At 36.6% G+C, this 15,103-nt stretch overlaps 2 protein-coding genes across 2 annotated transcripts; both read left to right on the plus strand.

The window, feature by feature from the left end:
- Window positions 1-9,929: 9,929 nt before the first annotated feature.
- LOC121761480 (HVA22-like protein e) lies at window positions 9,930-11,478 on the plus strand. Its single transcript, XM_042157125.1, has 5 exons — window positions 9,930-10,066; window positions 10,153-10,179; window positions 10,276-10,398; window positions 10,654-10,834; window positions 11,236-11,478. The coding sequence occupies exons 1-5, from the start codon at window positions 10,020-10,022 to the stop codon at window positions 11,254-11,256; spliced, it is 399 nt and encodes a 132-aa protein (XP_042013059.1). The 5' UTR covers window positions 9,930-10,019; the 3' UTR covers window positions 11,257-11,478.
- Window positions 11,479-12,652: 1,174 nt separating this feature from the next.
- On the plus strand, window positions 12,653-15,103 carry LOC121760843 (11-beta-hydroxysteroid dehydrogenase A-like). Its single transcript, XM_042156446.1, has 6 exons — window positions 12,653-12,838; window positions 12,917-13,109; window positions 13,284-13,369; window positions 14,201-14,332; window positions 14,413-14,577; window positions 14,718-15,103. Exons 1-6 carry the CDS (start codon window positions 12,653-12,655, stop codon window positions 15,006-15,008), a joined length of 1,053 nt encoding a protein of 350 aa, XP_042012380.1. The 3' UTR covers window positions 15,009-15,103.

Below are 15,103 nucleotides of genomic sequence, written 5' to 3' on the forward strand. Positions count from 1 at the left end.
CACATATGAATAGTTATTTCATCTATTTAGCTAAGGAATGATCATTCCATTTCATTTTCCCTTCTTCTTATTTTAAATTTTAACAAAATTATATAAGTATTATTTAATATTATATTTAAATTTAATATCAACTCAATTTTATAATAAAATTAAAATTTTTAATAATTGAAAAAAAAATCCGCACACACAACAACACCACCACCACCACATATGCACACACACCACCACCACAACCACCACGCACGCACACTAATACATGCACACACACTACCATCACACCACATATGGACATACACAACACCACATATACACACACCGCCACATGTACACACACAACACCATATATACACACACAAGAAAAATATTTGGCAAACATATTTTTGAATAAATATTTTTTTTTTGGTAGAATTAAAATAGTAATTATTCAGATTTCATTCCATTCAATTTCATTTCTATATTATTTGTAGTTATCAAACGTAGGAATTGAATCAATCAAGGATTTACAATTCCATTCCCTCTATATTCCTTGTGTTTACCAAGCACAAAAATAGAATGTAATTGTCATTTCAGTCTCACCTTCATTTCATTCTCATCTTCATTCCATTCTATAATGCCAAGAAGTCCCTTAGGCTAAGTTGAGTTTTACACCTATACATTGTAACTAGTCGGATAGAACTTGATAATATAATTGTTTCAATGTTATATGATGGAGAAGCATCAACTTCTATATATCGGACCACCGACGTTGTCCCCATCACTACTTTCCGATAAAACCTGAATTTACAAAATTAATACCACCGACGTTGTCCCCATCACTACTTTCCGATAAAACCTGAATTTACAAAATTAATGTTAATTAAATATGTAAATTTTTAAGTTAAAATTTTAATTTTTTTAGATTGTTAAAAAATTATTAGAATGTACTTTATTTTAAATCAATCGATATTTATAAAACGATTTTTAACGTTACATATTGAAAAAGTTTGATTATGTATTATATTCATTTATCACTAAATATATATATTGATTTAAATTGAATTTTAAATTACAGACTTAAAATTAACAGGGAGTAATTTTGAACTTTGAAACACAAATATTTAATAATATGTATATATATATATATATATAGGGTCTTGTTAGGTTGAGATTTTTTAGCTTAATTGAGAATTGAGATGCATTTTCAGCCACTCATTTTGAAATGTCAACTACAAGTAGATTATATCAACTAAGGGTATTATCGTCATTTCATTTCAATAGCCAGAATATCAAATGTCAACAACTCGTATTAAAATGTCAATAACTAAAAAAAAATTTATTTTTTTATTTTTTTAAAATTTTTTTTATTTTTTTAAAATTTTTAAAAAAAATTATTTAAATTTTTTTTAATTTTTTTAATTTTCACGCGATGTCAACTACGATGTGTAGCCTGCACATCAAATGTCAATAGCCCTGCACATCAAATGTCAATAGTCTGCACATCAAATGTCAACAGGTTATAGTTGACATTATATGTGTATAGGTGATATGAATCGTATATGTAGTTGACATTATATATGTGCAGTTGACATGACTTGTATATGTAGTTGACATTATATGTGTGTAGTTGACATGAATTGTATATGTAGTTGACAAAAAAATAAAAATAATAAAAAAAATAAAAAATCGAAAAAAAAATAATTTTTTTTAAAAAAATAAAAAAATATTTATTAAATAAAATGTATGATGAAATTACCATTCTGCCCTTTCACAATTAATTAATGTAAAAATATTTTCCATGTGGTAAATTCTGGACCACTCATTTAATAAAAATGAGTGGCTAATAATGCATCTCAATTCTCAATTAGGCTAAAAAATCTCAATTGATCACATCCCTATATATATATATATATATATATATATAGGGATGTATTCATTTCCTTTTTCTATATTTCCTCCTTTTTCCTTCTTAATCTATACCGTCAATTACATCAATCCGATGGATGCTAAAATTCGCAGATCACATTTAATTATAATCAATTTAATATCTAAAAAGGGCAAATTTGGTAAAATATTATGTTGCGGTTATGGAAAATCCATGATTCCCTCCTTGAAGATATTCACGTTCTTTTTTTCATATCTCACGGTGAAGAAGCAGGGCTTGAAGTCAGGCGCACTTTTTTTGTATTTTGATTTCTAGCAGCAAGGTTTCAAGTTTCACATTTCTCAATTTTGGCGTGTATCAATACGTGGTCTTTCAAGCTTGTCTAATTGGTGTCGTAGCAATCGATTTCGAGCAATAATAATGGAAGAAGGTAATCTGATTTGGTTTTTTTATTTTTTGGTTCGGATGTCAGGGTTCTAGTTGCAGCAGGCTGATTATGAGATAGTTAATCACCAAGTATTTCGTGTAGTTCGTTTTCATGGTATTATATGATCGCTTGCTGTGATTATTTGATTGCTCGATGTGATTTTTTAAGAACAGCAATGTTCAGGATAGAGTAATTAATCAGCGACAAATTTGACGACTTCTTCCAGGTTTTGCTCGCGGTATAGCTACAGCAGTAGGTTAAAACGATGCATGTAATGCACAAATTGATCACGTATAATGAATATTTCTGCCTATATAATGCATACTTCTTGACCAGCAATGCATAATACCTATGTAATGCATTTATTTTTGTGTCCTTGTTTTGATATTTGTCGCACCTTACTTGTTTTCCCTAAGGGTTTAATAAGCCCGGGGGCTAGTGTATAGTACGTACACATTACTAACAACGTGTTAGAGTAGTTCGTGTTTGACCTATAAATTCATCACGTAAGTCTCCAATGCACATTGTATGCTGAATAATGGTCGTACAAATAATGCACTAACTCAATATGCGTAATGGATTATATTGTCTGTATAATGCATAAAATCTTATGTCCAATGTCTATGTTGTGCCAATTAAGATAGAACAACTAGTAGGTCTCGTTTGTCTTGGGATTAGTTATCGGCAAATACTTTTGATCTTTGGTACACGTTTCTTGTTTTTCCCTAAGGGTTAATACGCATAGGGGCTAGGGTATAGTACGTACACATTACAAACAACGTTTAATTTTAGCGTTCATTTTATGTATACATAAAGTACATACTTCTCCAATTTATATATGTTTGTGCATTAATTGTTTGCTTACTACATCGCAAAGTTGTACTTTTATGCTGACCCCTCTTTTAATTATGTACAGTGGTCCTTGTACATGAATGTTCTCCCGATCTGAAGCCTGTTGTAGGTCAGAAATTCCAATCCTTAGATTTCGCTTTCGCTTGCTACGAGGTATATGCCCGCGCTGTTGGCTTTGATACGCGCAAACAAGCTATGAGGAAGGTTGACGATGTCCCGACGTGGTATCGTGTTGTATGCAATAGGGAAGGAAGGAAGAAGGGTGATGAAGATGACCAGTTGAATGCCCGTTCTGATTTCACTATAAAGCGTAGGAAGTTATCTAAGCGGTGTGGTTGCACGGCTAGTATATGTGTGTAGGTAACTCAATGATGCCATGGATACTTGTGTTTCCTACTGCATGCAAAATAATGACCATTTGTTGATGAATAATGCACAATTTTAGTTAAGTAATGCACATATAAACAGGAAAAATGTAATATACCAAATACAAAAGTATGTAAGACACTAAACAATTACACGATTGTAAAGGACTTCACAAAACAACTTACGCATATAAACATCATAACTCTCATAATGCATAATATATTGTAAATAATGGTGTAATAAGTAATTGTAATGCACTACATAAACAAACGTACTGCACATAATACATGTCTGAATAAGTGCATTATTTGTGTTACACCGTGCATTATATACTGTGTTATTTTCCATAACATGGAATACATTAAGGATCCTTCAAGTAATTTCAAATTTTATTTGGCTGATGTGGACGGTGATGCTTCACTAAAGTAATGTACCAAATTCAAAAGTACGCATAAAAACAGAAAACCAACTTACGCGTATAATCAGTAGAACTCTCATGATGCATAATATATTGTAAATAATGTCTTTGTTTGTATACATAATGCACTGTATAGATAAACCACAGATTGTCCGCTAGACCAGCTCGGGTGTGTGGCCTCCAGGACAGACAACACGTAGCCACACCAATTCAGATTGTTGATATCAGCAACATGGTCGATGAAATGGAGAATCTTCGGCTTGCAGTGGCCATCACTAGGAGTTTCCATCAACGCATTTTCAAGGAGGAACATGAACAGCTTCTTGAAGTCGTCTCCACCATCAACCTCGGCCATCATAAGATGTGCAATGTCTTTTGGTGTCATTTTAAAGCGACCCTTCTGGCATCTCTCTGCCACTTGGTCGTTGAAGCCGAAGTTTGACTGCTTATCCTCTGGCCTTGATATCAATTTTGGCCCTCGAGGGAACCCCAACGTGAGGTGCACATCCTCCTCGTCTAAAGTAAGGTGTTCACCGCCGGTGAGTTGAATTTGGCAGCGGGGCAGATTTAAGGCGCTCAGAACCCAATAAGCAAGATACGGCGGGATTTCCTTAACGTCAAAATCAAGGACCGCCCCAAATCCTATATCAGTGACAGCCTTTTTTTGTCGGGGATTCAGCCGTTTCAGGCAGTCTATGAATTCGGACGGAGTTCAACGGGAGTAGAGTCGATCATGTTTTCGCCCTGTAATTGGTCTAGGCTCATCCTGACAACCAGAAGTCCCAGGAGCTATCTCGGCTAATCTTTGTCTGAGTTTTGTTGCAAGCGCAACTGGAATAATGTCATCTACCGCATCTTCTATGTCTACTCTAAGCAGCTTATCTGAAATGGCACAAACAACACATCATGAACAGATTATATAGACTGAGTACTGCATATTTAACAACATATTATGCTTAAGTCATAACAAATAATGACTTAAGTATGTTTCTTAACAACCACAACAATTACCATTACTAATGCTTAATATGCCAACTATAATGCATACATGATGGTACATAATGCATAATTTAAGTTCAATAATGCACCCTAAACTTTTTCTTGAAGCCAGTGTGTATAACACACGGGATACACTACATACACTTATAAAATGCACCATATACTTCAACATATGCAATTTTAATTTACATAATGCACTTTATAGCTAGTAAAACAACACCATCTGAATAATGAATGAATAAAACCCTACCTATAGCAAACACAGTGCATTAACACAAAAGAAATGACTTAAGTGTTTTTCTTAACCACCATGGCTAATACAATAGCAATGCTGAATATTAATACTATAATGCATAGATCTTTGTATATAATGCACATGCTAAGTTCAATAATGCATATAACTATATGTCTTAAAAATAAATTGTATAACACACAAACTTGATGCACTATGAACAAATAATGAATAAAACCCCACCCATAATGTAGAAGATAAAGAAAAAAATGAACACTGTTGATGCACGTTTAATCAATTTATATCAAATCATCAATCAGATTCCTCTGTAAAAATCTGTGGCAACAAACCAATACAACCAATGACCAATGTTAAAAGCAACATAATGCATACATAATGATACATAATGCACTGTCTGGCATAAAAAATGCACACTGAATTCTTACATACTGTATTCTGGAGCACACTATACTACATTATGCACAATGTAACACACACAATGAATCTCCAAGCACTTAAATAATGCACTAATCTCCAAACACATACATAATGCTTAATATTAATACAATAATGCTTAATATTAATACAATAATGCATACATCTTGGTAAATAATGCACAGGCTAAGTTCAATAATGCATATAACTATAAGTCTTCAAAATACATTGCATAACACACAATACACTGCACCCACCTCTAAAATGCATCATATACTGCCAGGTATGCTATTATTCTTGTAGATAATGCACTACATATTAAATAAGAGTACATCATGATGCATAAGGAACAAATAATGAATACAAACCTACCCATAATGCAGAAGATAAAGAAAATAATGAACATTGTGGAGGTGTATCGTCTGGCCTACCCAAAATGAACAAATAATGAATACAAACCTACCTATAATGCACTGTCTGGCCAAAAAAATGCACACGGAATTCTTACATAATGCATTCTGCAGCACACTACCTATACTCTACTTAATGCACAATTCAAAACCCTCAATGAATCTCCAAACATATACATAATGCACTAATCCGAACAAACAATAAATGTATATACTCTTGAGCACTGCACATTAAAATACCCCTAAAATGCTAGTTTTACAGCAAGTAATGAAACTAGACATCTAAATAAGGCTATTCATATTCATAAAATGTGAAAGCACATACAAGATTATTTCGAACCAATTGACCTCAAAACAATTACCTAAAATGGTCCAGTAAGACATTTTTACACTGTATAGTGAGCATCAAAGAAACATGCAAGTAGCAATCCTCAACAAAAATAATACTGAAAAGCACAACCAACGAGTGCAATTTACCTGCTTCCTGTGATGCTTGCGAGCGCGGACGACCTCTTTTTGGCATATTTGATCTGGAATAAACCGAAAGAAATAAGATACCTGAATCGAGACGTGGTAAACCCAACACAATGTCGAGCAATCATAATCAGAGACAACCCTAAACGATTACCTAGGTAATTCCGATATCCTAAAGCCTTGGCATATGCTCAGTTGAATGTTTTCCCTTTACATACCTGCGAGATTTGTTGAATATGGCGTGCAAACACGTCAACGCCGGTCGATTTTGTGGCAGCTGTAACCGCGGTGGAGTGGAATCGACGCAAATCGGTGGCGGAGGCTGTGGAAATCGAAATTTGGCGGATGTAATTAGGGTTTAGAGAGGGGAAGGAGTGGGGGAGTCGAGGAGTCTCCTGGAGTAAATAGGAGAAAACTGAAGAGTGGAAGATTGCAAATGGCGTGACATTCGCAATTCCCAAAAAAATGGCGGTTCCAATTTATCAAGTTTACTATATTACCCCCGTAATGCACCACGAAAGGAGCTATAATGCAACGCGGAAATAATTAATAAGGATTAACGTGGTCCGTTGATTGGAAGGATCTAACGGTTATTATTAAGAAGAGAAAAGGATCTTAGAGTGGAAAAGGAGAATAGTGCTCCCCTATATATATATATATATCTTCATCAAAAAAAAGAATTAAAGCGGACACACCGAGTCGACAAGTAGTCAAATACTGACTTACAAGAACATAAAAAGCATGGGATTACAAGAAAATAAAAGGTTAAGACTCCGTTCATAAATTATTACAATTAGATTAGATTTGCCAAGCACAAGAAACATTGTTTCCAAACCATCCGCCACGTGTCACCGACCTTCTGCATCGACTCCTTCAACACGTGGCATCTGTCTGGGGCAAACCACCAATCACACACCGCCCCTCTCCATTCAAATCTTTAAGAGCATCCACAGTAGCGCCTAAAGCACCGCCTAGCCGAGCGCCGGCGCTAGGCGGTCTATTGCAGCCGCCCAGCGATTTTCGCGAAAAAAAACCGCCTAGCGCGAATTTTTAATTTTTTTTTTTCCGAAACACTAAATATACGCGACTTGCCCATCATTTTCATTCGCACCACTTGTATTAACGAGTACTCTCTCTATCTTAATTTCTGTACAAGATCAACACCTAGAAATAAGTAACGCTGATGGTAGTGGTGGGAGTGGTGGGGATGCTGAGGAGTACGAGCGTATAATGAACGAAGCGCTAGAGGCCTATACGAACCGTGAGATTGATCAATGGATGCAGAGGGCCTTGCAGCCGGCGGTACCTCGACCTCGACCGGTGGTACACCGCCGAGCGGTGATTGGTCGTGATCACGTAGCTGCACATCAACGCCTATACGAAGACTACTTCGCACAGGAGCCGCGGTTCAACGCCAACCTTTTCAGGCGCCGTTTTAGGATGCGCAGGTCCCTGTTTATGCGTATTGTTAACGGATTGGAGCAACGATATATGTATTTCCGCTTTAGGCACGATACGGCTGGCAGACCCGGCCACACTCCTATTCAAAAGTGCACTGCGGCAATCCGGCAGTTGGCCTACGGAGGCGCTGCAGACATGTGGGACGAGTACCTCCACATCGGTGAGACGACTGCCCTGGAGTGTATGAAGTATTTCTGTCAGGGCGTGATTGAAATATTCGGTGATCAGTACCTTCGAAGCCCTACCCCTGATGACTGCCGGGATCTGCTGCGGATGCACGGGGAACAGCATGGGTTCCCAGGGATGTTAGGCAGCATAGATTGTATGCATTGTGAGTGGAAGAACTGCCCCGCCGCCTGGAAGGGGATGTACACTACCGGCTACAAGGGAAAGAATCCCACGATGATCCTCGAGGCCGTAGCTGATTGCCGGCTGTGGATTTGGCATGCGTATTTTGGGATAGCTGGTTCGAACAACGACCTCAACGTCCTCAACTCGTCGCCACTTTTCAACGAGCAGTGTCAGGGTGTCGGTCCGGCCATCAGTTTTGTCGCCAACGACAACCGACATGATATGGGCTACTACGTGGCGGATGGGATATACCCTAGGTGGCCCGTCTTTGTGAAGACGATCCGATGCCCAAGAGATGAGAAGAAGGCCTACTTTGCGGCAAGGCAGGAGTCGGCGCGCAAGGACGTGGAACGCGCATTTGGTGTGCTCCAGGCTCGATGGGCGGCAGTTAAGGGGCCAACGCGTTTGTGGCACGTCGACTGCATTGCTGATATAATGTACGCCTGTATAATCATGCACAACATGATTGTCGAAGATGAAGGTGGACAACTGACTGATTGGGCCAACGACGATAATGAAGATGGTCCAAGCCACGGCGTTGCCGCCCCTAACGTACGGAGTGGGGTACCCCACGATGAAGACGGCCGCCTCCAAGCACATGCCGACATGCGCCAAACGGAGGCTCATATTCGACTCCAAAAGGATTTAATTGAAGAGTTATGGGCGCGGAGGACTGCACGACGTTAGTTTTTTTTTTAATTATGTAATTTTTTAAAATTAATGTACTTTTTAAATTTTATTAATATTAGTGAATTTTCTCGTTTTTGTGTCGTAAATTTAATTCCGTATATTGTGTGATTGTTAATTATTTCATTTTGTACATATTTGTTAATAGTGATGTGGATAGTATGTGGCTAGGCTATGGCTGGGCTATTGCTGGGCTATTTGCTTGTTTTGATGATGTGGCAGGAGGATTGTTAGTGCTGATGATGTGCCTGGGCTATGACTGGGCTATTGCTGGGCTATTCCTATTGTGGATGACCTAACTATATTTCCTTTTCATCTCTTCGGATTGAAGAAATCAACATGGTTTACTAATCCAAAATCAAATCCTCATTAAATAGTACTCTCCCAATTCGTAAATCGAAGTTCCATTTTTATTTTTTTAGATCGTCCACAAACTGAAGTTCAAGTTAGTTTTACTATAAATAATAATATAAAATAGACAATTAGTTCTAATGGTACTCCAAAACTAATTTTATTTTGATTTTGAAGAAAAAATAACCTATTTTTAGGTTATACTAAAACAAAATTAATTTTTTTTCAAATTTTGCAAATAAAAAAAGTATAATATAGAAAATATTCTTCAAGTTCAAATATAATGTAAATAATTAGAGTAAAAATATATTTATTAGAATTTACATTAAAATAAATTTAAATTTAATATAAATAATTAATAATACTCCACTTTAAATACCAAAATAATCGTAAATTTTTTTGAACTGACACAGGCGGTGCTAAACCTCGTTTGCCACGTATAATCGCAGAATCTGATGCCGCTTGTCTATGCGCCACGTGTCCCTAAGTTTAATTATATTTAATAATTTTATAGATGTGAAGAGATTTATGAGGTAATTATCCACCTTAATATGTCCCAATCCACACTCTAGAATGCGCATATATATAAGAAGTAGAGTGAAACAAACAAACTCAATCAATCTTATAAATCACTTTTCCAACTCAAAACAAATATACTCTACTTTAGTTCATTGGTGTGAAGTGAAGATACAAGCATGAATCGTTTCTGGACTTTGCTCACCTACCTTCATTCTTTGGCTGGGTAATTTTATCTTGTGTGTATTTTTCCCATTTTCACTTAGGTAAAAACGACAAATATGTTGAATTTACTGGTCAATGTTGGTTCAGGCCAGGGGTGATGCTGCTCTACCCATTGTAAGTGTCTCTTTAGTCTATGAACAAGATCAGATTTCTTGTATAATGTTAAAAAGTAGTTAATTTGATGAGAGTGTTGGGTAATTATTTATTCAGATATGCATCAGTTGTGGCAATTGAGAGCACATCAAAAGTTGATGATGAGCAGTGGCTTGCTTATTGGATTTTGTATTCCTTTCTCACTCTTGTGGAGATGCTCATCCAACCTCTCTTCGAATGGTATGTTTAAACTTTCTCACACTTCTAAAAAATACTAGTTTTCTTTTTATTATTTTCGTTCGTTCACTAAAACGAGTCCTAGCTTATATATTTTTCCGAATCTTTTACCATATACATTAATTACATTGGATCTCATTACCCCCATACCCACCCTAACACGACACAACGTTGACATCGTATCGTATCAATTTCCTGTCGGATTTTGGTGCCGGTGTCAAAAATTACCAGCCCTGATTGAAAATAAAAAAAATGCAGGATACCGATTTGGTACGATTTGAAGCTAGGATTTGTGGCATGGTTGGTTCTACCACAGTTTAGAGGGGCTGCTTTCATATATGAAAAATTTGTTAGAGAAAAGCTCATCAATAAATATGGAGGGGGCCCACGTCAAGCCAAGGGCAAGAGCAAATTTGTAGATTATGTAGCTACAAACAAGGTACTCCCCCTACTTGGTAGTACTAAAATACTACTCCCTCCGTTCCATTAAATATACAATATTTGCTTTTCGGCACGGGATTTTATGTAGTGTTGTTTTGTGAGTTAATGAAGATAAAGTAAAGTAAGAGAGAAGAAAAAGTAGAGAGTATTGTTTCTATTTTTAGAAACGTTTCATTTTTAATGGGACAGCCCAAAAAGTAATCTGACATTAGACAGAGGGAGTACATTTGTTTTTCATTTTTAATGGGACAGATCAAAAAGTAATTTCTCATTTTTAATGGGACAGATCAAAAAGTAATCTGACGTTAGACAGAGGGAGTACATTAGTTTAAAAAGGTGTATAATATTAGTAGTACTAATTGTTTTGGATTGATTTGTTGGAATGTGTGTTTGACACAGGGAGAGCAGGAAGCTTACTAGTGAATAAAGACTGAAGGAGAAGAAACAAACTGACTTTGATTTTAAAATATCCCTTCACTTCTCTTCTCTTTTACTTTTTCTTTTTCTTTTTCTTTTTCTTTTTCTTTTTCTGAGTTACTGTGTATTGTATGTATGAAACGAACCTAATTTAGTAATTTTACTTCGATGGGTGCATTGTAAAATACAGTGGCTGCTGCCTGTTAAGATTTCTACTTTCTGTTCTTCCAAGTTCCAAATTCTACTTTGAGATGATTGGATCGACGAAGAATTTGTCTGTGGTGTGTGATTGGTCACATGATCCAAAAACTGAATAATTACTAAATTTCTTAGTTTCACAAATAACCCATTTTATGCGTAATTTGTTTTAAAAAACGTGACACTGACTAAAACTTAATCAGGCTTCAGTATATATTTGACCATTTGCTATAATACAAGCAATCAAATTCCCTCTTCATTTGACAACTTGCTCTAATAAAATCTCACACAAATTCCCTCTTTCCAGACAATACAATCATGTCCTTTAAGTTTCCTACACTAAAGCCTCTCTTTTAGTCATTCGAGAAAATCTTGACGAATTGCAAAAAAAATTCCTCAAACAAAATAAACTAATAAAACTATCCTAAGAAAGTGCCCCTCCTAAAACGCAAAATAAACCAATAAAACTATCTTAAGAGTCTAAATGAACACAATATGTAATAGGCGAAGCATATTTGGGTGCAAAATTAATATAAAAATAAAAATTAATACTAGAAAATTAGTCCAGATCTATATCTAGCCCTGCCCATCAGGCCCAATATACAGATGGTTCTATATTGGGCCAAACTACTTAATAATAAAAATCCAAGCCCATTCATGACATAATTATATTGATATGCTAGGTCCAAAATATGGAACCACCTTGGGCCAGATCTCTTCAGGCCCGAATATTTTAATTGACGAAAATAAATAAATAAACATAATAACTATATCAACAGATTTACAGTACTATAGTTCTTATTTTTCACGTGTTACTACTATAATATTTTGTCATTCCTACCCAACTTCTCTACCTTGTCCTTAAATCAATAATTATTTTATAGAATAGTTTTATTTTATTATAAACATTTGAAAATTTTAAATAGCTACAAGATTAAGCCCACCAGAATACGCCATTGCCGTGTATGTGTTTGCATTTAGAAAGATAAATTCACCATAATTAGAAATATTAATGTTATGTTTAAATAAAGGTGAAATTAACTAAGGAAAGACAAAGATGAGTTTTGCGATTGGGAAACGGCACCGCTTCATGCACCAAAATACGTGTCATTCTCCACACATGCATCACTGCCATATAAATAGTGATCATCATCAACTCCAATTTCCGATCATCCAATAAATAAATTAGCAAATTGCAACGATGCTAGAACTAATCCACGCCTTCCTCAACCTAACCCTCCCCCCAATAACCTACTTCTCCCTCATGCTTTTCCTCCCACCTTTCCAAATCTTCAAGTTCTTCCTCTCCATCTTGGGCGCCCTCTTCGCCGAAGACATCTCCGGCAAGGTCGTCGTCATCACCGGCGCCTCCTCCGGCATAGGCGAAGTAATTATTCAAATCAACTACCTAGCTAGTAATTAACTAATTAATTTGTTAGGATGATTAATTATTTTGAATTTGCAGAGCCTTGCATATGAGTATGCTAAGAAGGGGACGTGTTTGGTTCTGGCGGCGAGGAGAGAGAAGAGCCTCCAGGAGGTGGCTGACACGGCGCGGTATCTCGGATCGCCGGAGGTCTTGGTTGTTCGCGCAGATGTGTCCAAGGTCGACGATTGCAGGAGGGTGGTTGATCAAACTATGAATCATTTCGGAAGGCGTAAGATCAATTGTTTTTCTTCTTTGCTTTGATTAAATCTAAATCTTCAGTGGTCCAGACATATTGTCGCATTGCATATCATAATTGTGGAGATAATGTCTGTTTATCTTTTTTTTTATCTTCAGTGTGTGTGTGTGTGTGTGTTTTAGTAATGTGTGAAGTTGATGGATGCAGTGGATCATCTGGTTAATAACGCTGGAGTGACATCAGTTGCGCTGCTGGAAGAAGTCGACGATGTTACTGATTTCAGAGCAATTATGGTATGAAATTATTATAAAGTGTAATAGATTTATTGTTAGTATAAAATTCCTCGTTCCCGTCCCCACACTTTTTTGGCCGTACCGTTGAAGTTGAAGAAAATAGTGTTTAGAGTCAGACTGAATTGCATGTTGATATGAAAAATTAAGCGAAAGAGTATGAATTTATAGTACATCATTTTACAGTGTATAGAAGGAGATGTAGCACCAAATGTGTAGTAGATGATCTCTGCTGGTAGTGGTTATTTTTTATTAGTATGAAATATTAAGCTAAAAGAGAGTACTAATTTATACACCATTTAAATAGGTGGTGATTAGTGGAGTATTAAGTAAGAAAAGAATAAAATCGAATTAAAAATTAAGTGGTACTACTAATATTTAGTGAATTTAGTGAGAAGGGAATAAATTATTATTAAAAATTAGAAGAAAAAATATGGTGATCTTTAGTGAATTAAGGAAGAGGAGAATAAAGTAGAATTAAAAGATAGAACAAGTGGTGGTGTTTAGTGAATTAAGTGATAACAATAGAAGATACTCCCTCCGTCCCATAAAGTTTATTGCAGTTTGATCCGGCACGGATTTTAAGAAATTGTTCGACTCTAATAGAGGTGTGTAGTTGAATAAGAGTCTCACGTTGAGGAGATTGAAGGGCGTATTTAATGTCTATTTTTGGTAAGATTCCTAAGTGGGACAAACTTTGTGGCACGGACGTAAATGGTAAAATGAGAGAAACTTTGTGGGACGGAGGAGTATTAACATGTTGATTTTTGACGAAGGAGGAAATAATTTATGAAAGTTGGGACGAACCCTGATTGTTGGTGTGGTGTGGTGCAGGATGTAAACTTCTGGGGGTCTGTATACATGACTCGATTTGCTGCGCCATACCTCCGGCACAGCAGAGGCCGAGTCGTGGTTCTTTCGTCGTCCGCATCATGGCTGCCTGCCCCAAGGATGAGTTTTTACAACGTCAGCATCTCACGCACGTCACAATAAAAACAGAATTGAAACCACTTTATAAATTTCATAGACTACTTTACTCCTTGCAGGCAAGCAAAGCGGCAATGGCACAATTCTTCGAGACACTACGCGTGGAGTTTGGGCCGGAGATAGGCATAACCCTAGTTACGCCCGGATTCATAGAATCCGAACTCACTCAGGGCAAATTATTGACAAAGGGTGGTCGGCTCGAAGTTGATCAGGACATAAGAGATGTAAGTTGTGTATCTACTTTCATCAATCAAACAAATTAAAAGAAAAGTTTAAGATTCTTTCCCTCTTTCATTTTCTCTATTAGTCTTTTGTAGTATGCCACATTATATTATCTATAACCGGTGGTGGTTATGAGGTGCAGGTGCAAGTGAGTGTGATTCCGATTGAGAGGGCGGATAGCTGTGCGAAGGCGATAGTGAGGAGCGCGGTGAGGGGGGAGAGGTACCTGACCGAGCCGAGGTGGTTCAGGATGACTTATCTGTGGAAGATATTTTGCCCGGAGGTGTTGGAGTGGGTGTATAGACTGTTTTACATCGGGAATCCGGGGTCCGCGGATGCTGAGCCACTTAGTAAGAAGCTTGTGGACTACAGCGGAGCTAAGAGTCTGCTCTATCCGGAGTCGGTTTATGTGGCACAGCCTAAGAGAGATTAGGTAGCTAGATAATCCATTTACATGTCATGTTTCAATAATATTTAGATCATGGGTATTTTCAATAATGTAGTCTTGTTCAGATCATGGATTTTTAA

This window comes from Salvia splendens, chromosome 13 (genome assembly GCF_004379255.2).
Source record: "Salvia splendens isolate huo1 chromosome 13, SspV2, whole genome shotgun sequence".
Taxonomy (NCBI): domain Eukaryota; kingdom Viridiplantae; phylum Streptophyta; class Magnoliopsida; order Lamiales; family Lamiaceae; genus Salvia; species Salvia splendens.

What these genes read in the sequence shown, in the direction of transcription:
- LOC121761480 (XM_042157125.1), top strand. Translation starts at nt 10,020, where the DNA reads ATGAATCGTTTCTGGACTTTGCTCACCTACCTTCATTCTTTGGCTGG. An exon ending in GTGATGCTGCTCTACCCATT is followed by an intron (nt 10,180 to 10,275) that starts GTAAGTGTCTCT and finishes TTATTTATTCAG; the next exon opens with ATATGCATCAGTTGTGGCAA. An exon ending in ATTATGTAGCTACAAACAAG is followed by an intron (nt 10,835 to 11,235) that starts GTACTCCCCCTA and finishes TGTTTGACACAG; the next exon opens with GGAGAGCAGGAAGCTTACTA.
- LOC121760843 (XM_042156446.1), top strand. Translation starts at nt 12,653, where the DNA reads ATGCTAGAACTAATCCACGCCTTCCTCAACCTAACCCTCCCCCCAATA. An exon ending in TATGAATCATTTCGGAAGGC is followed by an intron (nt 13,110 to 13,283) that starts GTAAGATCAATT and finishes TGATGGATGCAG; the next exon opens with TGGATCATCTGGTTAATAAC. An exon ending in CAAGGATGAGTTTTTACAAC is followed by an intron (nt 14,333 to 14,412) that starts GTCAGCATCTCA and finishes TACTCCTTGCAG; the next exon opens with GCAAGCAAAGCGGCAATGGC.